A 24,496-nucleotide genomic window follows, 5' to 3' on the forward strand; every position below is an offset into this window, starting at 1 on the left:
TAAACTCCTTTCCCTCAATGACATGAATGGGTTAATCCGTGTGTGTGTGTGGTGAAGAGGAGAGGATGCCAGCTCATTACCTAGGAGCCAAGTAAACAATGCCAAAGAGTTACGATTGTGTTGAGCGCTGCCTACAACTCAATTATTCTCAAGCTCTTTGCACAAAGACACACACATTCTTCCCGCTGAGCAGATCAATAGAACACTTCCCAAATCAGCTAAACTGCCACTAATACGCAGTGAATTATTACACCACGTCTCAGCCTCACTGTCCCAAGATACAGCACTGAGGTGTTTGCAGCAGGGTGTTGTTTCAATTATGAAAGTAAAAGACGGGAATAGCACAATAACTACTAAAACAAGTGTTGGAAAACACATTTTAGAATTTACATTTTAATGTGATTTGTGTGAAATTTCGACATTTTCCAGACTTCTTCTCTTGATTTGTGTTCGCTATTGATGAGAAATTGATAAAAATCAAGTGAAGACAATAAAAACAAACTCATCATATTGCTTTTGTTAAATACATGATTTATGTGCACAGGTTAGAGTTAAAAACTAGGCTTCATCATTCTGAGTGGCAGTGAAGTAGCTGCCAAAGGCATCGGAGTATTCTACATATCAAAGCAACCTCCACTCAAAGAGCTTCTCTTCACTTGCGGTCATCGGTAAGTGCTGCGATTCTGGCTGGACAAAAGTGTTACGGTGATTTTAGTACCAACAAAACAGATGATGTGTCTTCTTGAGAGTGCTGCAATTACAGCGTGTAAATCATTGCTCACAGTGCAAGTGTTTGTGTATATGGTCATTGGAAATGTGTCTTTATTAGGAACACGAGAGTAGACACAGAATATCTGCTATTTGAGTATTTTTGTGCTCATAACCATGGGAAAAGTGGGCATAGAAGGAACCCTTGACCCATCCTTTGACCTTAATCCGTATGTTCTTTTCAAATGGAAACGTCTTTGTCATCTTCATCTCAAGGCACTAGGAGAGACCCAGCAGCCGGCTATGTCAGTGTATAGATTTTAATCTGCTGCCTAACATCCTGTACTTGCTGCTCCAGAATTTAAACAGGACTCAAGACCCCTGTCATGTTTCTACTGCTATAATAAAAACAAATAATACTTGATGTGAATATCGTGGCATCGTTGGATTAAGTACTCATGGCGAAGATTAAGACCTTAGATTTTAAAGATTCTACTTGATTGATCAGATATAATTAATCTCAATCCACTTTAAAATAAATGAGGAAGGATTAAGACTGCAGACCCTTTGAGGAACAGCTTAACATTTCGGGAAATAGATCAGAAGATAAATATCTCTCTCATGTCCGTCAATTAAATATACTGTAAGGCCATAGCCAGTAGCTGGAAACAAACACTGTCCAAAGGGGAAGTAACAAAATCCACCCGCTAGCACCTCTAAAGCTTTCTGATTAACCAGTTTATAGCTGCTTTCAATCCCACCGTCCAGGAAGAAGAGCCAAGCTAATAAACTGGCTGCAGCTCATCAAACTCTTGGTGAGAAAGTGAAAAAGGCTTATTTTCCTAAAAGAGCAAACACGTGTTTACCAGAGTATTCTGCACGTTACCTCCTTGTTTGGTTATGGAACTATCGGGGGCAAATTACACGTATACATCTTTATTCTAGTCTTAAACTTTCATGCATATGTTATATGGCTTATTTTTTTTTTCTACAACTGAAGTCGTTTGAAGTGAAACACTTTAAGTACATCATGGTCATCTCAAAAGAATACAGGGACATTTGGAATTTGAGTCAGCCGTCACGTTGTGCCAACCGGGTTCAATGATGACATCGCTAACAAGACCAATCAGTGCACGCTAACAAAGACAAATGCCTGAAGTTTTTCCACAGTGTGTCAAGTGTTTGGTGAAGAAAAATGACAGAGTGAAATGCAGAGTGTCCTTTTAGAGCTAATGGTGAATAAATTATATATTTGGTAAATGGAAGGCCGTCTGCTATAACATTTTGATTGAATTAAAAGGAAATTCATCTCAATAGTGTCCAGTCCTTCTAATCCTGGACGTGACAGTAATGCCCAATCTGTGTCCATCTGCCTGCATACACCATCCTTCTCCCTCCAGTCCACGTTTTCTTCTGTGGTTCTTCAGTCAACACTTCAGTCATGCGGCCCTTAAAAGGAAGGGCGTATCCCCCCCCCACAAAAAAAAACAGTCCATTTCACTCTAAGCAAGTCCTACCTGGATTGGTTTCTCCAGTGTCTCATTAACTTTGAGTGGGAGGTCCAGAAAGAGGCTACATTCAACTCAGCTTGGGCACTCGACCGGAGTAACTGCTGCTGCAGGCGGGCTGGAGAAACAAGGTGGTGATTTCCGTTTCTCAAAACAACCAAAATGTCCCTTTAGAGCGCTCAGGCCACCAGACCCAGACGGTAGATCTTAGCAGAGAGGAAGGAGTGGAGGATGAAGACTATCGGCTTCGGACAAGAGTGGAGGTCCAGTTGCTGGAAGAAGAAGGAAAAAAAAAAAAAAAAGAGTTTAAAAAGTAGACTATATTCAGAACTAACAACCCAGTCGTAGTTAACACGTGGTTAAAAATGTTAATTTAAACAAAAAAGCTGTAGGTTTCGCAAACAAAAAACACTTAATGAAGTTAAAAGTCTATAATATATGTATTGAGGGGACAAACTGTCAATTGCTCTGAAAAATGTATATAAATAGTCCAAATGTTACAAAAAAAAAGGAAGAAACCCCCCCAGATGATTCTACTTTCAAATGTTGAGCAAATGTGCTGTAAACCACATCCGTAAATGCCTTTTTTATAAGCCTTGTGTAAGACCATGTTGAGACTCGCAACAGACACCAAAATCTGTTCATCTTATGTTGCCAACGGCGGGTTTTCAAATCAAAGCTCAGATTTCTTTGCTTTGCTTGTTTGCCTTCCAGCAGGATCTGAGCTGTGAAACACGAGTGTATCTGACAGAAGTTTTATACAGCGCTGTATGTGGAATGTTGTTCGGCACATTGAATCTCATCTAATCATATTCTGATTTTTTTAATCCCGAAAGCCTTAAGTGATGTTTCACTTTATTTTCTAGCATAAATCTTAGTGGCATTATGACAACTACAAGAGCTCATCATTAATATCAATACCGCTATTGTCAAATATGGACGGAAGATAACAACCAAAAAACAGAAGTAATAATTATATATATATATATACATATATATATATATATATATATATATACCCTGTGGCAGATTTGCAAACACAACCCTACATTCAGGCCGTTTGAATGGAATGACGAATCAGCCTGATCTATGCTGGGTTTCTACCCGTTTTCTCCCCCGTACACAATTTCACATCACTTGTCTTTGACATGAACAAAATTAGTTCCTTTTGGACCAGACATTGCTTTAAAAACAAAAACACTCACAATCTCCCCCTCCTCCCCTCCAAAGTCGAGGAAGAGCATGCGAACTCCGTCATCCGAGGACATCTTCAGCTTTTCGTAGGGGTAGGAGAGGAGCACCTGAGGCCTGGTGGGTGTGTGAGCTCCTCTCTCCTCCCGATTTTCACCGTCTCCCAGTTTGGGGTCAGCCAGTACGGAGAAGCCCTGTTCGTAGTGGATCACCAGCCGGCACTCCTGGCTCTGGTATAGACAACCTGGAACATTCAATAGATGCAATAGGTGTAACTTTTTATTGTTAGCTAACAAGATGTTCATTAGATAAATCCTCTCATTTTTCCTTTTAGCAATAATGTTTGGATTACAGAAGCAAGAGTCTTGGAATCGCTAAATACCAAATAGGATGAGTCATTACTATGAGAGGCAAAAAGTTGGTAGCAGTACATGTTTAAATTGATTTGGCAAAGTTAATCAATCTCCACGTGTTCTGTTATGAAATAACGTAAGTGTTAGTTTGTATTGGCAGCCACATTCAGCGTGATTAATGTGTTAGTATGTTACTGGGTTGGATTTTAGTACAAGATGCTTTAATTGACTATCCATATAAAAGAAAAGATCGATACAGTCTCTTTTTCAGCTAATTCAAGTGACATTCAGCTGTTCATGTTAAAAAAAAAAAAATCAATTACTTGTTTTATTCCTTTTAAATCAAAGTTTGCTTCAAAGCATGCAGTGCATTTTGAAACATTAAGGCCATATGATGCATCTCCACTGAAAGCCAATACCTACATGGTGAATATCGACAGCCCTGTTATGACTACTATTATTATTATTACGGTCTCACTCATTCCATTGAAAATAGAAAATGCTTTGTATTTCCTTGCAGTTACCGTTCAGAGGGCCTTTACTTTTTCTGTTAGCTCTGTGATCTGGTATCTGGGTGTAGATTTAGGCCCTTTGTATTAAAATATATTGGAGAGCTTTGACATGTTGTCAAAAACGGACTCAGGTTAACCACAATTCGCCACATTTTACGTGACGGACTGGTCTCTTCTTCCCGCGCTGACCTACTTGCTGAAGCACTGTGCAACGCTTCAGCTCTACAACATTTCTGCTCAGCGTCTTAGTCTTGCCTTCTTCGCAGCATGTGTCCGGCTGAAAGCGTTTGTGGAAATTTACTCTCACGATTTACGTATCACTTTTCTCAAAGACAATCCGGTCACGTCTCCACACAGTGTGATCTAGCTGCATTTAGCGCCTCCCCCTTCCCCCCCAAATCTATCAGGTACGGTGTTTGTGTGACAAAGAGGCAAGAAGAGTTGTTATCTTTCCATTGTTTGCTGACAGCCTGAGCAGGATGTATGTGTGTGTGTGTGTGTGTGCTGCAAGCACAGATGAGTGTGTGTGTATGTGTAAATATGACTGAGTGTGTGAAACGGCTCTAAGCTGGTGATCTGGCCGCGATGTGGACGAGACATGGAGATGCACTCTCTGTGGCTTGTGTGAGTCTCTTTTGTCCACTTGTCTGATGCTGTGATTACTTTACAGAGTTGTCAGTCAAACCTCGCTAATCGCACTATACACACCTATATACCCCTCCCCCCCACCGCCTGTCTCTTTAGCTGAAGGTGATTATGAAAGCAAGGTTGGCAAATATGTACACAGTAACACACACACAGCAGACTATGAAAGGTAAGAAGAGCATTGTGACCGTAACTTATTCTGCACAGTAGCAGATTGGGTTATAATGCAGAATGATGGAATCAAGCCTTAAAAATGTTTGCTAAATGAAGTTTTTTGTTTTTGTTTTGACCCATTCGGTTCTGCGCAAATGCTGACACATTACCTGCTTTTAGGAGTCATTCCCACAGCACACTATGGGAGTTTGATATACAAGCCCATAATGCTCAGTTTGCATGACACGGTCAAAGATGTTAATTAAATTGGATGCTCAGCACTGAGGTTATAGTTGGTGGTGATTTCTTTAGGACTGTATACTATTGAGAGGTGTTTTCTAATATAAATGTGTTTTATTTTGATAGAAACCCAAGCTAAAAAACTGGAAATGCTGCTCAGTATAATGTAGTTCAATACAATATACATGAAAGTACAATTTCAATAATAACCATATTGCAGCGCGATTTTACTGTGCGTGCCATATTACTGCAAAGTAACGTGTTTTATTCCAGAGTTGCTGCATGTCAGACTGCTTTTCCCCATTTCTATTCTCTGTCTCCAAAACTGTTGAATAAAAATATATATTTACAAGCAATAAAATTTCACATCTCCAAAAATGTCAACTTAAACCAAACATTCAAAACAGTACAATTCAGGTGTATACCCTGATGACTTTTAATTTAATGCAAACAAAGTCTGTCACATCTCTCTCTGCCACCTCTAGGTGTAGGAAACATTAAGGCACTTTTGGTAGGAAATTCTTAAAAAAAAAACCTTTTGTGTGCATCATAAGCAGAGCAGTAGATACTGTGATTCAAATAGAAAAAACGAGGCACACACATACACACACACACACACACACACACACACACACACACAGACTAATAAACCGTAATATCCCCAGAACCCTGAAGACATCCCATTCATGATGAAAAATAAGCGTCATAATGTGTAACATTATTCTAATGATGTACAAACAATCCGACAGGATAAAACGTCTCCCGAATGGTATAGCGGTTTTAAATGGGGCAAAGAGCGCCTGGTCTCTAGTGTGTTGGTGTGTTCAGGAGTGAGAATTAGACATGAAACTCTACTCTTTAACCCGAGAGCCTTGATCCTTGAGGCATGCAGGGTTTCCCATCAAAACACACAAACACTCGCACAAACGCACACACGGGGGCTTTTCAGCCTGAAAGAAAAGCCTTTCTTGTGAGTGGAGAAGAGGGACAGTAAATGATAACGCAGAGACACAGAGCGCGCTGGGTCCACATAATTGGGGAGCTTTAGGAAGGCAGATTTAGTTACTTTTGGATGCAGCAGTTTCTTTCTGTTTCCAGTCTTTATTGAGAGAGAAGGAAAGGTGCCCGACAGCTGGATGTAGCTTGATATTTAGCGTGGAGACGTGAAAGCGGCACCTATCCGCTCATCTAATTCTCTGCTGGAAAGCAAATTAGAGTCTGCAAAATGCAAACTGTTCTTAAAAGTGTTAAAATCTGCGACACCATGACAACTGGACAAACCTTCTGCTGGATTTTGATGCTGACGATACTGTTGATTCCTCGTGGGTTGATTAAGACGCCAGTGAAAACCAGCAATAGAACTACATGACAGGCAGTGCCTTACCCTGCTAATTTATCAGAATACCCATGTAACCTGTAAAAGTTTTAAAAGTCACCTTGGACATAATAACAGAATGACCGCTGGCCAAGTGCCTGCGAAATTAAATGTTTCGGCCGAACAAATTAATTTCTTCTTTAAAGTCACTCTGCTCATCAAGTGATTGAGAGTTAATCTCTCTGGCCTTGACAGTGGATAAACCATCACAATGATTTATCAGAATGTAGCAGATGAAAAGCTGACAAGGTCAGCGCGACGACTCCTCAGGTGGCAGCTGCTGAGAAATGAGCGAGTGCACTTTGTATGTATCCTCACACTCCTTCTCGCGAAAGTGTAAATTACTTTTCTTCTTGCAGAACAAGAAAGCGAAGGCTTCGCGGGAACATCAATCTGTTTCAGAGAAGTTATGGGATCCATTTCAGACAGAAATTCAATGGAGAAAAATAAAGATTTAAAAGCCATTCTCTTTTCTACAACCTGTATTTTCCTTCTACATTTCAGCAAATAAATATTTTCACCCAATTGTACCGGCAGTAAATCGGGTAATGGCAGTCCGGAGGCAGGGGTTGTTTTCTCTTTAGCCAGCATGGGCAGAGAGCTACATGCGGTCAGTGTAGGTGAAGAGGGGAGATGTTAATCAAACAGTGCACAATCCAAAACACACTCCTGTGAAGAGCCATGTCATCCTAAATAGGTGAAATCATCCTTGTGGGTGTGCAGGGCCCTTAACTGTATCTGTTGCTCTGTGAATCCTAGCGGAGAATTTAGGGAGAATTTGTTGAGGCATAAACAACGCTGATAACAAGGGTGTGGTGTTGAGGTCTTGTATCATTTGCTGCTGGAAACAAGCAGTTTCATAAATGAGTCTGAAGTGAAAACTTAATTTGGCACAGCGTTCATAGACCCAGAGAGGAGGGGGACCCAGGGGAGAAGGAGTTCCCAGGACATTTTGTTCTTTGAAAGGAGGGGAGGCAAAGAGGGGGGGTATTCTTTTGGATTTCCCTGGTTGGCCCAAGGCCAATGGCAACCGCACGCGCACGCACACGCACACGCACACACAGCATTCCTTTCTATAAATAGCAAATGCTTTGTCCACATCTTCCATATGGCTGTCAAACGATATCACAGCATTTCACTATATGGGTGGACTTTTAGTCTGTGTTTACATTTTGCTTCATGTACTGGATTTGCTGACTTTGTTTCAGGCTCGCGAGCCCTCAGGCAGGCGAGACTCTGTGGATCCGTTCAGTTGCCGCGTGCCTGAACACGTCTGAGGATGCATCACAGAGACCTGTGCCCCACTTTTGTGTATTTACTATTTACCGCATTTAAACCCAATTTATCCATTTTAAAAGGTCTAAACGGTACTTTGAGTTACCTCTAACTAAATGTTCATGTCTTGCATTTTGGCACTCACTTGTCGTGACTTCTTTGATCATCTCAGCTGATGCGTGACATCCGTTGACTAGTTGTCTGGTCCACAGGGACAGATCCTTGGCGGTCTCCGCCCGGAACAGATGAGTCTCGATGCCGAGTCGCGTCCCAGTCCGAGTGGCAAAGAGCAGCTCTGTGCCAGAGTGTGGCGACCCCCGCTCAGACCCCGAGTGGACCAAACTGGAGGAACACATAAACTATCATCTGGTGTAATGAAGGAAGAAGGCATTTTCGTCCTTATGTTATTTTCCATTTCGGTAGAATACAGTTCTCAAATTTCTTTCAATGATATTGATGTATGTTTTGGTGAAACATTCTTTAAGTGCCGCCACGGTCACATGATATTGCGCAATCTGGTCACAAAGTGGCAGCATTGAGTAAGAATTTTATTATTCCACCCAGCGCATTGTGCCTACTTTTAAACTATCTTTTTACAAATAACGTAAATGTGTGTCAAAATGTAACAGGATGACTGGCTGTAGGTACTACTGGAAGTGAGTCGTGGAACTTTGGCCACCAGTCGTAGGCTGATGTTAGCACGCGTAAAGCTAAACAGTGCTGTTGGACTTTGAAACGGAGGACAACTGGTAAGGTGTTACATTGATTGTAACTCATCATCGTGTACGGAGTTGTGCGACGTGGAGGTTAGGTGAAGCTTGTTGGAGCGCAACAGGGAGTGAGAGAGGGCGACCGCGGCCTGTGATTGTAGTCTAACTCGTGATCATTTTGTCAAACTCATTGCCACGCGACATTTTGCGGTTTTCCATGCTACTGCTCTCATATTTGTTTACTCTGCGTCCAGGCTTTTGTGGAAGTTACCCATTAAAAGTTCACTTCACTTCCCTCTGGACAATTGCCGCTTGCGTGGCTGTAGACTCACTCTTGTTGTGCTTAATATTCAACATCGTAGGTTAGCATTGTAACGAAATCTGTAGAAATGAGGGGTGGACGTACCGGGTTGCTAAAAGTGGATACTGGTGTGCGGGGCTCTGCCATGCCTCCTTGCCTCGTGGTAGACTCTCATACAGCAGTAGGTCTTTCTCTGTCACCACCACCAGCACCGGCTTCCAGCATTGCTTCTCACTCTCCGTCTGCAGCACAAACCCATGAACCATGAGACAAAGATTGTATCCGTCATCTCTCCAGTGTGTATATTTGCTCATCCAGTGCAGGGTCGTTGGGGATGTACTGTATTTAGTTGAATAACATTTAAACAAAAAGGCTGAATCTATTATCGGGAGTATTACACTATTAAGTGCATTAATTACTGTGCACTTATTAGTAAGGTACTAACTACGGTAATAACCTTAAAAATGGTTATCGAGTCTGCAGCAGCCCAGAACAGTATTTACCATTAATTTATAAAATATATATTGGCAGATCTTTGTAGAGCTGAACAAGGCTACTTATGTTGAATTTGAATCAAGCACAACCTCAATTATTTGGATGCCACGGGATTTTATGTTCCAATGGCTTCTCAAATTTGTGACAAATACAGAATTTTTTAGATTAAAGCAGGTATTTCATTCTTAATATCAACGGTTGTTAGGAGAATTAGCTATAAATAAAAAGGTGGCTGGTGTGCAGGTGATCTTTCTGTTCTTTGCTCTGCCCCCACGCCTACCAATCCCCCCTAAATCGAACTGCTTTACCCTTCAGAACACACACTGTTAATCTCTTAACTTAGACCACACACGCAGCCCCGTGTTTCATTTCACAATGTTCCATGACTATTCTCGTTATGAGCGCTTATCTGCAGCCCAGCCATGGAATCCTAAACTGCTCTTTCATCTTCTGCCTTAGCCAACCATATTGTGGGATTTAAAGGGTCATGGGTCAGCTTTTTAACATAATGAGAACGTTGCTAAGTAACAGTATTGTGCAGCATTTTAAGGATCAAATATCGGCAAATTCATGAGGACTAAATTATAGATGCATGCGTGTTTCTGTGTGTGTTGGTGTGGATATGTTTGCAGTGGTAATGCTGCCTTTGTGTGGAGGAGAGAGTGAAGCTCTATCTGCTTATGAATTTCAAAGACGTCTGCACAAGTGTGTACAGTGATGCCAAAAATATAAATGCAAACACAGGTATCTCGTAGATATTTCTCACTTTCAAAAAACGTCCAACCTTTTGCAATGTAAAATATAGACCTACATGCTAGAGTCACTAAAATGTAATATGACAAAATTGACTGCATTAAAATGTGAAAAATCTAGAAGAACGGGCATCGAACACACACACACACACACACACACACCCTACCTTCCCTGCCAGCCATCCCAGGTGCCGTATCTCTCTGCTGCCAGCTACATCCGTCCTGGCTGTGCTGTGGATGACCTCTGATAGTGCCCGCTGGGGTGGGATGAGGATTCAGGGCACATTAAATTCAAAGCAGCTCTGAGGAGCCAAATCACGGCCACAGTAGAGTATCTTGGAAACTACCTCATTAGAATGGTGACGATGACAATATATGAGAACTACTGGTAAAAATCAGTGAACTCAGACCTTTGCCAGTTTGGAAGTGACAGAATGCATGGCAGAGAACCAGGACAGGGCGGACGGTTGGTCCGGGCATCTCAGCACCACGGTGTGTCTGGCGTCAGGGGAGTGCAGCTCCAGTTGTCTGGAGGTGAAGATAAGAAAAGTTACAGATTTAACCTTTCTGTGTTCGTTCAAACGGGTTCTAAGTCTTTTATTTACATCCCCTGATGAATAAATTCCCTTTTATAATATCTTATCAGTCAGACCCGATTGGACTTAATTTTAGAAACCAAATGCAATCCATTTAGGCCGCAGCTTCAATAGCTGCTTGTTTGTCTCATACATTCGAAAATGGGCACTCAGTCACAACAATGGAATGAAGTGCATTGAAATTTTAGTGTATTCAAGTAAATTTAAATGATAAAACAGGCATTTCTCATGCTTCCTCTGTGGGCCATATGACAGCGCTGTCTACATTTCCATAGCTAATCTCCTTGAATCATATGGGAGTATTTCTGGCCTCCAGACTGCAAGATGCGTCTCTATCTCATGGAACTGCTCTTTGATTGTGTGCTCAGTGAATATGGATTATGAAAAGATGCGCATTGCCGCCTGTACGGTGCATAAAGCAGTGTACATTGTAGCATCAATACAGATAGTGTTCATCTCTGTTAAGCAAAGGAGGACAAAGCGACTCTCCGGTGCCGGCCTCATGCTGGGATTTGGAGTTTACCACCTAGTCTGAATCTATCTAACATCTCTATTCACACTGCACTCCACTGTCCGGGTGCTCCCTGTGGTTTAAAATATAAAACTACTCAAAAACCAGTGTGACTCCACCTCTGCAAACATGCTTTCTTTGCAGCTTTCCTTGTTCATACAGCACACGGTGGACCCAGATCAGCTGCAGGTGTTTCTCTTGGGTTAAAACTAGAAATGCTGCCTGTAGAAGACCAATGTCTCACTTAATGAAAGGACAGTTGTTCACACAGGGCACAATAAATGGCAAATATGTATTCAAGCTCAGTACTGTAGGTCTGTTCCAGCATATAGATGTGATTTACGCAGTAATTGTATTGTTAAATGACATGTCATGTAAATAAACATGACAAAATGTACTCCATCTGCACACACACCAGTTGCATGGAGGAAATGTTTAATGACTATAAACATTATTACTGTATTATATTACATTATACTATATGAAGTTATAATGCTGTTAAAATATTGTTACAAAATACAACACAACAAGCTGCTGTTAAAGCCTGAAAATGACCTGATGCAATGTGGATACATGCTGCATGTTGAACAGTTGAACTTCCTCTTGGCTGGTTGAAGTGCAGGATGTTGAGGTATATCATGAAATAAGATATGGAACATAAACAGGTATCCTGCTTTAAACCAATGATACTAGAGAAAGCTTAAGAGATCAGTAGAACTAGAATGCGAACGTTATTTCCTCACTTTACACGGCCATTCTTGTGAATATTGAAGTCTCCTACATTAACACTGAAGGGTTTTCTAGTATGTTGTCTCAGTAATCACACGGATTAATTGTGAAAGAAGAAAAAAGATGAGACCCATCTCATCCATTTTAAGAGCTAATTTCCTTTCTTCTCGTGTCTCTCTTGAATCATTCTGCTTTTTCTCATATTTCGCTCATCTCTGTCTTTCTCAATTTCTTTCCCTCTTCTGCTTCACTCATCTCTTTTTCTAATGCTGTATCTACACACCTTCTTATAACATATTATTCCACAGTGAATAAGGGTAATAGTGTAATTTGTTTTAATTAGTCTGTCACATAAAGCTATAGTATATAACCCTAGTACGGTGTGTATGTTACAGTAAGGTGAGGAAAATGTAATCAGAATATTAATGTTTAAAAGAAAAGGTCTATCAAGTATTTTATTTTCCGTACGTACTTTTCCCCCCCTCATTTTTACTTTCCTTGTCTTATATCATCTCTTTTCATGAATTTACGTGCTCTGCCTTTTACCATATCCTTCCCTCTTGTCTGTGCTTTCAAGCTTATACACAGTTTAAACAGCATCTGCTGAAATAAAGAGAGAAACCCTCAGAGGAATGCAGTCTGGTATAAAAAAAGATAACCCAGACTTCTCTGTCACTTAATATAAAGCCTTTTAAACCATTTTATCTCTGAACCCAAAATAAGAAAAACAGAATGGGATTTTGTATCGTCATGCATCTTTATCTGATGAAATACCACATTCAAAGTTTCATGGATTTAGAAAAAAATAAAGCAGATTTCACCCTGGTTTCCCCCCCATTTAAACATTTAATCAACATTTACTGGTGAGTCAAGGGGGATTTGCCCTGGCTGTTAGGATAAGAAAGGACCTTCATGCAAAACATCAACCTGGTCAAAGTAAATTTATCGAGCTTTAACAAAACAGTGTTATCTGTGTATCTTGTCACTGACCCCGAATCCTCGTCCAACTGGCTGACCAATAAAGTCAAACTTATGACCAACAGAGTCAATGTTCAACTCCATTGTGCTCTTAAAAAGTTAAATACATAACCCGGGATATGTACAAGTTGTGCACAAATTGTCCTCCTTTACTTCCTGACCTTGATTCACGTCACGGCCAGTTTCAAAAGCTCAAAAGAAGTAAGGAGACATTTTGAGGAATACAACTCTTTTCAGAATTATTACACAACAATACTGGTGTCATGTCTGTGTGGAGATCGGGTTGACAATTAGCCTAGCTTAGCAGAAAGGTTGGAAGAGAGGAGAAGCAGCTAGCAGCAGCTAGCAGCAGCAGCCGCTGGACCTGCTCATTCATTCCATCGATTATTCGCATTCGCAGCATTTAAAACATTTTGAAGCGTAAATCTCTGAAAGAGTCACAATAGTGCTCATATGCTGCTGCAGGACAAAGACAAAGGAATGACAACTACATTTCCTTACGGAAATGTACCTAAAAGAAGAAAAGTAATACACATATTATTACATATCAGTAGAAGGTGATCTAATTTTTCATTTAATTTACTGGGACTTTTTTATTGATTGCTTGTGGGCGTTCGCTTTGACATTTTACAGTGGCAGCGTTGAGCTGCCTAACAACGTCTATACAGACAGAGGAAAGTCACCGCTCACTGCTGGGGCTTGACCTTAATAATGCCTCAAATTGTCTGAGGCTTTGAAGTTCAGTGAGATTTAACGGTCTTATATTTTTAAAATCATACATTTGAATGGAGGGTTTTGGGACGATGGAAAAACACTGAGAGCTGTCGAGCCAGAAAAAGGAAAATAAATCAAGAGAGCCAATACCTTGCAAAGTGCAGGGAGATAGAAGGAGAGAATTGATTACACATAACGGAGAAAGACAGATAGATCAGCCAAGTCAAGAAAGGAGATGGCAACTAGAAGACAGAAGGCACGGAAAAACAGAAACAAGTAGGAAAGAGTGGCACAACAAACAAAAAGACAAGCCACATTGTACAAAGAGAGAAGCAGAGGGAGAGAACACAGGGACAAAAAGCGCACACAGACTGACACCAAAGATGTTTAAACAGGAAATCTTTTTCTGCCCCCATGCTGTTTGATTGGGCCTTTGTCATATGACTAACCAATTAACTCGACGACACCTCATAACAGAACAAACCCCCCCGCTGACTCACTGAAATATCAAAGTTCTGCTTCAAATGTCTTGAAGAAGACAGAACACCGAGACAAGAGTATTAGGTAATCCCTTCATGATAGCAGAAGGCGGCTGCAGACCGTGATATTCTTTCTCTGTCACACTGTAAAGAAAAGGAGCACGGAGGGATTGAATAACCTTTGCTTCATTAAGGTAATCATCTTTTGGGGTTTGGAAGTTGAGCTTTGGATCTTTTGCGAGAGACAATATTGAAGCAAAGCAATGGATACACCGAGGGTATATATACTGATTTCTTAGCATAGATATTTTTTTATTCAAGTAAGACTTTGAGGAGAAGACTAGGAATAAATTTAAATATTGTATTTAAATCCCATAGAAACACCCATAAAAATCCCATAATGAACAACTAGTTAGTCCATCCGTCAATAAGTACCAACTTTCTGTCTTTAGCTCCCAGCACTTTGGTTGCCATGAAGACACGTGAGGTGGATTGCTGAACTGCGTGAATTAAACTATCAGTCACTAGTTAGTGTATCGGACAAAATGGCAGAATCCACAGGGAACTGCCTTCAGCCCAAGAATGAGGACGCAGGCATTTTCAATGGTGTGTGTGTGTGTGTTTCACTTACCGGTTCTCGGGGTCTGGTGTGGTCAAGGCTCGGGTTACACAGCACATCTTGAGTGGTATGCACCTCCTGTCGCCCTGGAGGGACAGAGAGGGCATGGAGGGAGAGCTCGGAGAGTCCGATGGGGAGAAGGAGAAGGAGGTGGGAGAGGAGAGGACGGTCGGGCTGCCGAGGCGAGGAGACTCGGGAGGTGGCGTTTCCCAGCCGATCTCTGACACTGGGGAGCCTTTTTTGACGTACGGCGTGGCCTCGCGCATGTACTTCACTGGGCGGGAAAGGAACGGAGACATTTACAGTGAACAGTGAGATATGGTACAGACGGTTCAACTAGGGAACTGAAGTAGAACTTTCAGAGATTTAAATGCTGTGGAGATAGTTTTGGTCAAAGTGGGGAATTCATCTCAAAATGTTAAAAAAAAGGTTAAAAAAAGCATCCCGGTTTTCCGAGGCACTACACTATAACACAATTACCCAAAAGATGCTTAAAGGTCTACAGAATTCAGCTTTACTTGAATTACACCCTGAAGTCTTTAGGCATTGGTATTTCAAGTCAGAGAAGAACTTCCTGCACGTTGGAAATATTTATTCATGGTTTCAGGTGGACCCTGTTTGTTATATCAGGCCCACACCATTGAAGACCGCATCAGAAACAGGATGTGTTTGCTGGATGTGTTTACAGGATACCAAGGTTTGGATAGAAGACATTGGATTGTTCAAGTTTTAAAGAATGTCACGAGGCATCAGATAGAAAGAAAACTTAGCAGCATCTCTGTGCATAAATTATGCTAAAACTAAAAAGTTGTCTAGGAACTGTCTGTCTGTCTATAATGAAACTGTTCCATGGCTTGTTCAGGTTTGCATAAAAGGGTGGAATTTCTTCAAAGTAGATCTAGATCCATATTTTGAATATCAAAATAAATTGGTGTGAAACTTGTTATTCTACCATGCAAATAAGACCGGTTCTTCCTTGTTGCACGGACAGCGGGAAGCTCAGTTGGACAAAGAATTACCTCCAAATGAGCTGACACAGTTGGCCCTCTCTGCTGTCAATTTGAAATGATAACAGCAAATGTTGAATTGCTGATAGCCAAAGCAGACTCAGGTGTTATGTATGCATGCCGGTAACTGAACCGATGATTCACACCTGCTGTTCCTCCAAAGCCGCCAATACTCCCTGATAGGTCAGTGACGATGTATGCACCAAACTTAAACATAGAGATTAATGGGGGGGGGGGGGGGGGGGGCGGTCAAAAAACTCATTCACTGGAGGCTGGAATGCCCCTTCAACTCGCCCGTGTTTTTCAGATTTTTGAGAAGGAGAGAAGAGAAGACAGGACGCATGTTTCAGCGAAGAACAGAAATGAGCAGATATAAAATGGGCGCCCAGTACGCTTTCTTTGCCCTGAATGTTCCTGGTATGCCCTGGATGTTTAATTGGCATATCGTACTGTACGTGCCGCTTATAATTGGCATATGGCTGGTGGCATTTGTAATCCAGCAAAGTGAACTATTTTGGTAAGAAGCACCGCGGTGCCTGCGAGGCTGTGAAACGAGACTAACTGCCGACCTGGAGGAGGAGCGACGACAGGCTGACGCGTGAGGAGACGGTGCGACGGTGTCCTCAATGGACCCGCGGTGACGACGTGATGCAATTACACAGCAGAATAACCCACACAGTCTAATCAGATTATGGAACTGAAAAATACTTTTGTTAAAATTGTTGTATCATAACAAGATACAATACAAGTAAATTCGATGTACTGAAAGACTGAACCTACGGCAGTTGGATGAATTCAACCTTGTGTGGGGATGCTCCACGCGCGCTGATGAGACTGAAGTGAAACAAAAGGCACATGTCGGATTTGGTTTTAGATGAGGAGGACGCGACAAGGTCTGCAAATTTAAGATTTAAAATTTTCAAAATGTAGGAATTAGATCCACATGCTAACGCACAATGTCCGCCTCATTGTCGGTGTGCTTGTCTGCTGGGCTTTGGAAATGACACACACACACACACACACACACACACACACACACACACACACACACACACACACACACAGCATTTCATTAGACTGCTGTTAACAAATGCGCTCTTTCATTTTAGCACTGAAGCAAGTCTTTGGATTAGAATTGAGACGTTAAATTCATTTATCAAACAAAAAAGCCACAAACTCTTTTTCGGGTGTAAAACGTTGGGCTTTTTCTGCTTTCTATCATTGTAAATAGAATTTGTTTGGATTTTGGACAATTTGCTGTTAAACTTTATTATATGAGTAATAGATGTATGTATGATGAAAAATTATTTTTACTTTAACACAAAAGATAAAACAAATGATGTGTCCTAACAGCTCAGCCTGGTTATTTACATTGCACTTTCTCAACTTAATTAAAACAAATGTAATTCACCTTTAAAGCAAACATAATGTCAAGTGGGTGATTCATTTACGATGGACGTCTGGAGGAAATACATGCACTCATGGGCCAGCGCCACCGTGCCCGGGAATAGAGCTGTAACCAGGGAAGGGGAAAACAAATGGAGCCCATGTGACCGTTACCGTGTATGAATGTGTGTGTGCACTCCGCTGGGATGTGTTTCGCTTTCATTTCAGCACCAACACGGCCCCCTCTGCACAACAACCTCAATCGCAAGATAAGAAAATCAAAATGCGCCCCCCCCACATCCGTTTGATATTAGTTTCCATTCTTCTGGCGTGTGCTTTAGTCAAAGTGAGAGCACGAACAAAGACACACATGAGAACATCTTTTTCAGTATGACTCCTACTCTCCACCTCATTTGGAAACAATGTCTGGCTGTTTCGGGAGGCGTGATGCAAATGCTTTACCCGGGACCGGCTGCCCAACTAGCTATTAGAAAAGCCACTTCCACTCATCATATTTAAACGTCATTGCCTTATTTCAGTTTCATCCCTGTTCGGTTATGTCCACCACACACATTAACAGTGAACACACACTCTGTACCACAAGGGTTTAATTATTACGTCAGCCTCACTATGTTTTTCCACTTAATGTTCCTTCACAGTATTGAATGGGCTCCCAAGTCATTGGACTTTATTCGCTGCAAATTTTTATTTGGTGAGAAACTTTGCCAAAGGAAAAAGAAACCTGCTCTCATTAGGCCTGAGGGGGAGTAAGTCGGTTCATCGCTGGTAGGAGCTGCAGGGAGAACCGCACGGGGCAAAGAAGTAGAGTAGAGGATAAAAGGCTCCTTGAAGGCTCATTCTCCTTGTCGGCAGCAGGTAGCTTGATACCGCAGCGGCACAAAAGGCCTTTACAAATCCACCATCAAGGCCTTCTGTAAAATCTGGACCAATATCTTCAAGAGTTCAAATGTTGCCTTAACTGAACAATGGAAAGTAACTGAGGTGGAGGAATTTGAAGTACACGATTTTTATAAAAGCAGAATTACTAACTGACATTGAACTCTGAACTTGATATCCAACGTTTAGAATTTGGAGGAACACGTCTGTCAAAATTAGCTTGAAAACTGGCTGCTTGTTAAACAATCCAGTTGTACACGTTGTCGCTGAACTCCAGATTCCAAACGCGCATCTCAAGTTGCGAATTGGGCTGTAAACAATAAGCAGCACGCGCAGAAGGGAGGACGGGACCAGATCTCTGCTGGTAAACCAAAACTCCGGAAATACGGTTCCCCTGAGGTCCATGTGTCATTAGACGGACAGCTGCAGGGTTGAGAGATTATGAGAAGGCCCGCTATCTTGGAACTTGTGGATTTTAGTTAATCAATAGGTCACAAGTCTTGTGTATGAAGTATTGATCATCACTCTGGAAGTAGCTATGGCAATGATTATGGGAATGTGGAAATTTGAGTGAGAGAAGAAAAGTGAATTCTGCACACAGTTGACAGAAGAAATTGTGGTGATCAAGAGCCTGTTTTCAAAAAGTGAAGCAGATACAAATACAGTAGAAAGAAAGGATGCGACATCTCCATCTACTATATAACAATAACCTTACTATTTAAGGAGAAAATAGTTGTTAAATATCACAGTAGACCGTTGTGATGTGTGCTGTGATGAGCCAGACAGTGGCTCAGTTTATGCTTATTTAGTGCATTTAATCTCAAAAGGGCTCAGCGATACTTTCCATGTCTCAAAAGACGTCAGGCCTCAAAATCGTTAAGTGAGTCATATTTAACCTTTAAACCACTCTATTAAGGCATTTCCTATAAACGTTGACTCGCCAGAAGCAAAATGCGCAGTGGCAACTACACACACCCCTGATGCAAACAGCATGTCGTCATACAATAAAAACTATTAAAAAGTGAGATTTCACTATACATTATCTTCATCAACGTCCATCTTTAAACAACAGAGCTGTATAGTGCAGGTTACATGGTTTCTGTAATTGGCAACACATAGTGGTTACTCAAAACCACAAGCACAGAAAGTGTGAACACATGTGGGTACGAACAGCAGGCTGCTGACGACGACGATGCAACACAAGTCTGTAAAAGCTGAATAACAAATCCTCATTACGGGTCGTTTTTATGCTCACAATCTGAAATGTCTTTCAAACTCTCAATTTAAGTCAAGTATTAAGCCACCCTGGAGTTTACTTTTATGACGACAATAGCGAGAAAGCCAGGACAAAAACAGACAAAATATTGGCAAGAAAAACAGCACGCTTACCACCAGAGGGAGAAGGACTTTTTTTGGACTCTGTGACTCAGGTTTTGTTTTGGCTGTACAAACATTCACAGAGGACTGAATGATTCCATCTATCATCTTCGTCCCAGCGTTAATGAGGGGGTTGTTATCATCGTCGCCATCGCCTGCTCTCTTACGTGCATATTTTGCACACTCAACCACCTGTATCGACCTTGGCATCAGACCAGACTACAGCGCTGATGACTAAACTTGATTACACACATGCATATAGACGAGTTGCTACTCACCCTGCGGACAGCAGCACACACTCACAGACAAACCCCTCCAGATGTGAGGAGATGACAGCTACAGCTTAGGGGATCAGCAGAGGAGTTTACAGGACACTGACTCATTTTGTGTCTGCCAGATGTTCTTCATTGTTATCTGACTTTTTACTTCCTCATTTATGTTTCACGCTCTATGGAGTCGTCTTGATTTACAAATAAGACTAACAGTTGAGACGGTGTGCCTGCACTGAAGAATTTGTGATTTAGTTTTCTTGTAATGAGGAACTGCGGCCAGATTGGGAAAATTGTGTACTCATACAGTAGCTTAGCAACCGTACCTCTGGATTCATCCACATGTAGGGTTGCAGTATGAGCAATACTCATGATTCTGGAGGGTTGTGTCTTTTTAGCATGCCACCACATAGCCACCGTGTGCAGATGATCTATTTTAAATGATGGGAACTGTCCTTGTGTGGGCTACTTTTTCCGCCACTAAAATACATTGTAATCTAAATATTGAAATATCTTTTATAAGTGAGACCAGCCAGTTTTAATTATAAACACAAAAGAGTTGAGCTATACAATCCTCTAAAGGAAATTCTCATCTTGTTTGTGGTTTAAATCAAATTGCTCTTTGTGCTGAGGGGGAAACAAACTTAACTCCTACATGGTTGGACTGGATTCTCAATAATCAATGTGTAAAACAACAATTGAAAAATTAAAAAAAAGAAAGAAAAATGAAACGAGGGAAGAGGCCCAGCTGTGAACATTAAGAGTAGCATGAGCGCCTCTTGTCTGACCCTTGTAAAGCTCTCATACCTCCACCAGGGACTTGTTGTTTACCACCAGAAGGTAAAGGGAACGCGTGTCCTGATGTTGCCATCCACAGCATCTCACAGATTATCTTTGAGCCGTTGGCACGTGAATCTGATGACTAAGAACAGTGCCTCTTTGAGAGAGAAGTCCAAATGTTGTCCAAAATCAAGTTCAAATCTGTTCTTAGGATGAACAGGTCAAAAAAAAAAGTCTGTTTGGAAAAGGTGTAAAAATTGTCAGATCATAAAAGTGTCTCTTGAGACAATTTAGCAAGCATTTAGTTTGACCTGTTCTGAGGTGTGCGCGCCCTGGCAGGTTATATTGACAATAGGCGGTTCTCAGCAGATATTTGTCCTTGTGGGAAAAGCACAGCTATTACTTGACTAGTAGCTTTTCCAGTGCGAGTGACAGTGAGCCGGGATCCTGGAATAAAAGGAGCGAGATGGATTTCAGACATTGTTATTTTCACTATCTACACCTCTGCTTTTTTCAATTGTGACAAGTCACAATGTCTGCTGTGAAAAAAAAAAAGGCCCATTTGCCAGACAATCACCTACCGAACAGTGTGACATGGCTGCTTTTCAAAGCAGGCTTTTTGACTAGTCAGAAAAGCGAAAGCGGCTTTGTGCTGTCCATGTGACCGCAGGTGACCTGATCAGGCAGAGCTTCGGGTGGACTAGCACACATCATTATGTCAAGTCCACTGTTTAATCTTTAAAATAGTGATATTCTGTATAACTGTAACTGTATAACATCAGATCGTAGTTGAAGTGGTTACTTGGGAATAACCAATTCTGTGGCTGTGGTTGCTAGGAGCTTTGTGGCGGAGCTGCAGAACCCTGACTGATCCCCACTGGGAAAGTCACTTTGGACTTGTCGGATTGCACGCTGAGCCATGGAACAGAACCAGCAAAGAGCCAGCGTCTTGCTCGGGGGACACTTTAACGAAGTGGATGCTCTCTGACACGAGGGGCTCGAACTGTGATCCCCTCAGCTTTCGAGGGGCCGCAGTGAGTGGTCACTGCCTATTATAGCAGAATTTGTTTTCCATCTTGCTAATGAGTTTGCAAGATGGCTTGGGGTACTACAGTTAAAATACACAACACAAACACATACAGTCTCTTGCATGCACACACACACATCCCTCCCATGAGACGTGTACCATCTCTCCTAACAACGAATCCCATGTTTCCTCCTGATTTCCTTTCTCATGTAACACACTCTTGGTCTTTCATATCTTAGAGGTTGACTTAAAAAAAAGGGAACAGATGACTCATTTTTTACATGTTGGCCAACGTGTTTCCCACCCTCAGAGGTCTCTGAACCCCTCAAAAACGCACTTTGTCACGTTATTTTTATGTTTCACGGCTTTGATAATTGGAGATTATCTCTCTTAAATTGCAGTTGAGGAGAATTTCATTCTCTCTTATACTCTTAAATTAACCCTCGCTGTCATCTTTGAAATGAGCCTCTTAGCTTCCCTTGTTAGCTCTCCTTCTGTTCTATCTAGTTCTATCTCTCTCCCTCACAGCACTTTTGTCATTAAATTCCCATTTCAGCCCCGACCCCCCTCCCAGCTCTCTCTTTAAACACCGGGGTCTCTAATGCCTGCTCCATGCCTTCTCTCCTTGGTTCTTATCTCGCTAAGTTTTCAGCTGGGACCTGATTTCTCCTCTACAGCCCCTGTGTCCCCCTGGGAAGTACCGTCACCGTGCTCTCACGTGTGTATACAAGTGTGAAAAAAAGGGAGAGTGTGTGTGTGTGTGTGTGTGTGTGTGTGTGTGTGTGTGAGCGAGCAACTGTGCAATCAGCCTAATTTTCTTTTCCACTTTGGTCTAAAAACAACAACTGCACAACACAGACTCGGCTGCACTGCTCACATGAAGAAGGTTGAAGGTAAGTGTACCTCTACACACCTCTGTGTGTGTGTGTGTGTGTGTGTGTGTGTGTGTGTGGGGGGGGGGGGGTTGCTATCATATTTCTCCCGGGGCACTTCTGGTTGCATAACTGTTTCCTTCAAAGTCTCAACGGTTGTTTTTTGGCAAAAGGGCTGAGAAATCAGCTCCCCCGAACTAGAGAACAAACCCAGGGCGGCCTGCAAAGTTGCACTACGTAGGCTACACGGTTAGGCGGGCGGGGGGGCTGCAAATTGAAGACATTATGCAGAGAAGAGTAGTTTAACTTCAGTTTTGTGGCCTGGGAGACTATTCACAAGGACAGATTTAGACTTTCCTGGACGGGGAAAACAGTTTGATGAAGTGAGATATGCATAAAATAATCTTTATTTCTTTGCTCCTTATATTAACCAGTAACTCCTCTTTAAAGGAAAGTAAATCACATAGAACAGCAGCGGTTTTCAATCCCAGGCTTCAGCACTCAGAACCCTGCTGCTTTCCTATAATCACTGAGTGATATGCACCTGCAACGCCAAGTGAACGCAATCAACTGGACAGAAAACGGATTTTTGCGCTGTGGACCAACAACCTACTAGATGCTCGGCATCAAACAACACACGAGGGATGAGAGCCTTTTCCAACTCTCCCTGAAGGACCGGGTCCCGATGCATGACAAGGTTGACCTGTGAGTCTGGTAATATTTGGTTTCCATTGCAAAAAGGCAGGAAATAGAAGCACTGTGGCTAAACTGAGGTCTAACGCTGTCATCTTTTGCAAAACTGCATTGATACAAACACTCACAGGTGGGCTTCCTCGGCCTTATCTCGTGGGTGTCCACGAAGTGAGTCGTCTCAGGCATGCGGTATTCCCACATGTCTGTCTGTCTGTCTGTCTCTCTCTGGCCGTGTGTCCAGCCTGACCTACCCACCTTCCAGTGTCACCTCCTTCCCGGCCCGTTTCAGCGCCTGCACCGCCTCGTCGTGGGTCGCGTCCCGCAGGTTCACGCCGTTCACGGACAGGATGGCGTCCCCGACGTACAGGGCCTGGGTCTGGTCCGCCGCGAGTCCCTTGAATATCTTGCTGATGAGGATGGGCATCTTGTTCTCCTTCCCACCTTTGATGCTGACCCCGAGCCCCCCGATCTCCTGCTTGGTCACCTTGACGCAGCGCTTTCGGTTGGCGATGGCCTCCGGCACCCGCTCCGGGAGGTCCGTGAAGGCGGTGCGCGCGGCGTGGGGGCCGTTGTTGGAGTTGGCGTTGTTGTTGTCCAGGTAAGATCCGTTGGTGACGCCGTTGGGGGTGACGCTGTCGCGGTCCGGACCGCAGTCCTCCTCCTCGCAGCTCAGCGTGAGCGCTTCCTCGTTTAAGTTGACCAAAACTTTGTGCCAACGCTCCCGCACCAAAACGTCAAGGAATCCACTTTTTTGTACTCCGGAGACACCTGGAACTCCCGTCGTTATTACCACCGCCATTTTTGGAGCATTTCTTTAAAAAAATAAAAATAAATGCACGTGATTTTGTTCCCGGGTGTCCTCTTCACACGCTCCGTCTCCCCCGCAGCGCGGCTGGACTTTGTCCCTCCTGAAGTTTTCAGCGGGACTCGTCATGCGTCCCCGACCAACCAGCCATGAGCGCTTTGGCGCAAGCTGCCCGCCGCTCCGCCCGCCGAAGACTCTATCCGCTGGGTGGAGTTTGCGTCCCCCACCACCCTCCCCCCCTCTCAAGCGTCAGTCGATCGCGTCTCCAGATCGCGCACGCACACCGGTGTGTTCATCGCTTCCTCCGATCGTTTGAGTCGTGACTGTTCGTGCACGACCAAACAAAAATTGTGTTTCCATTAATTCATCGAATGAACTTACTAATAGTAATACTACGTATGCTGTTCTACTAAACTATTATATACTTTGAAGTTATTTATTCTTTTTGGGGGGGGGGGGGGTGTTACGCATCATCTTGCTGTGCACCTGTGGATCTAAGGCTCAAAAATGCTCAAAAATGCTTTGCGCTCAAATTCCCA

The 24,496-nt window shown here is 42.6% G+C and overlaps 1 protein-coding gene across 1 annotated transcript; it reads right to left on the reverse strand.

Moving 5' to 3' along the window:
• Positions 1–377: 377 nt before the first annotated feature.
• On the reverse strand, positions 378–24,162 carry sntb1 (syntrophin, basic 1). The gene is made up of 8 exons (XM_040164346.2): positions 23,408–24,162; positions 14,857–15,118; positions 10,629–10,746; positions 10,386–10,475; positions 9,077–9,213; positions 8,106–8,302; positions 3,422–3,651; positions 378–2,488 (listed from the first exon to the last, which is right to left on the reverse strand). The coding sequence occupies exons 1-8, from the start codon at positions 23,949–23,951 to the stop codon at positions 2,396–2,398; spliced, it is 1,671 nt and encodes a 556-aa protein (XP_040020280.1). The 5' UTR covers positions 23,952–24,162; the 3' UTR covers positions 378–2,395.
• Between the last annotated feature and the right edge of the window lie 334 nt (positions 24,163–24,496).

The sequence above is a fragment of the Gasterosteus aculeatus genome, chromosome 20 (genome assembly GCF_964276395.1).
Source record: "Gasterosteus aculeatus chromosome 20, fGasAcu3.hap1.1, whole genome shotgun sequence".
NCBI lineage: Eukaryota > Metazoa > Chordata > Actinopteri > Perciformes > Gasterosteidae > Gasterosteus > Gasterosteus aculeatus.

Bases quoted from the DNA above. Each gene is read 5' to 3' on its own strand.
- sntb1 (XM_040164346.2), bottom strand. From the start codon at position 23,951: ATGGCGGTGGTAATAACGACGGGAGTTCCAGGTGTCTCCGGAGTACAA. The intron at 10,747-14,856 runs GTAAGTGAAACA...CTTCACCTCCAG, and splicing joins ACACCAGACCCCGAGAACCG to ACAACTGGAGCTGCACTCCC. The intron at 9,214-10,385 runs GTAGGGTGTGTG...TTTGTGCTGCAG, and splicing joins TGGGATGGCTGGCAGGGAAG to ACGGAGAGTGAGAAGCAATG.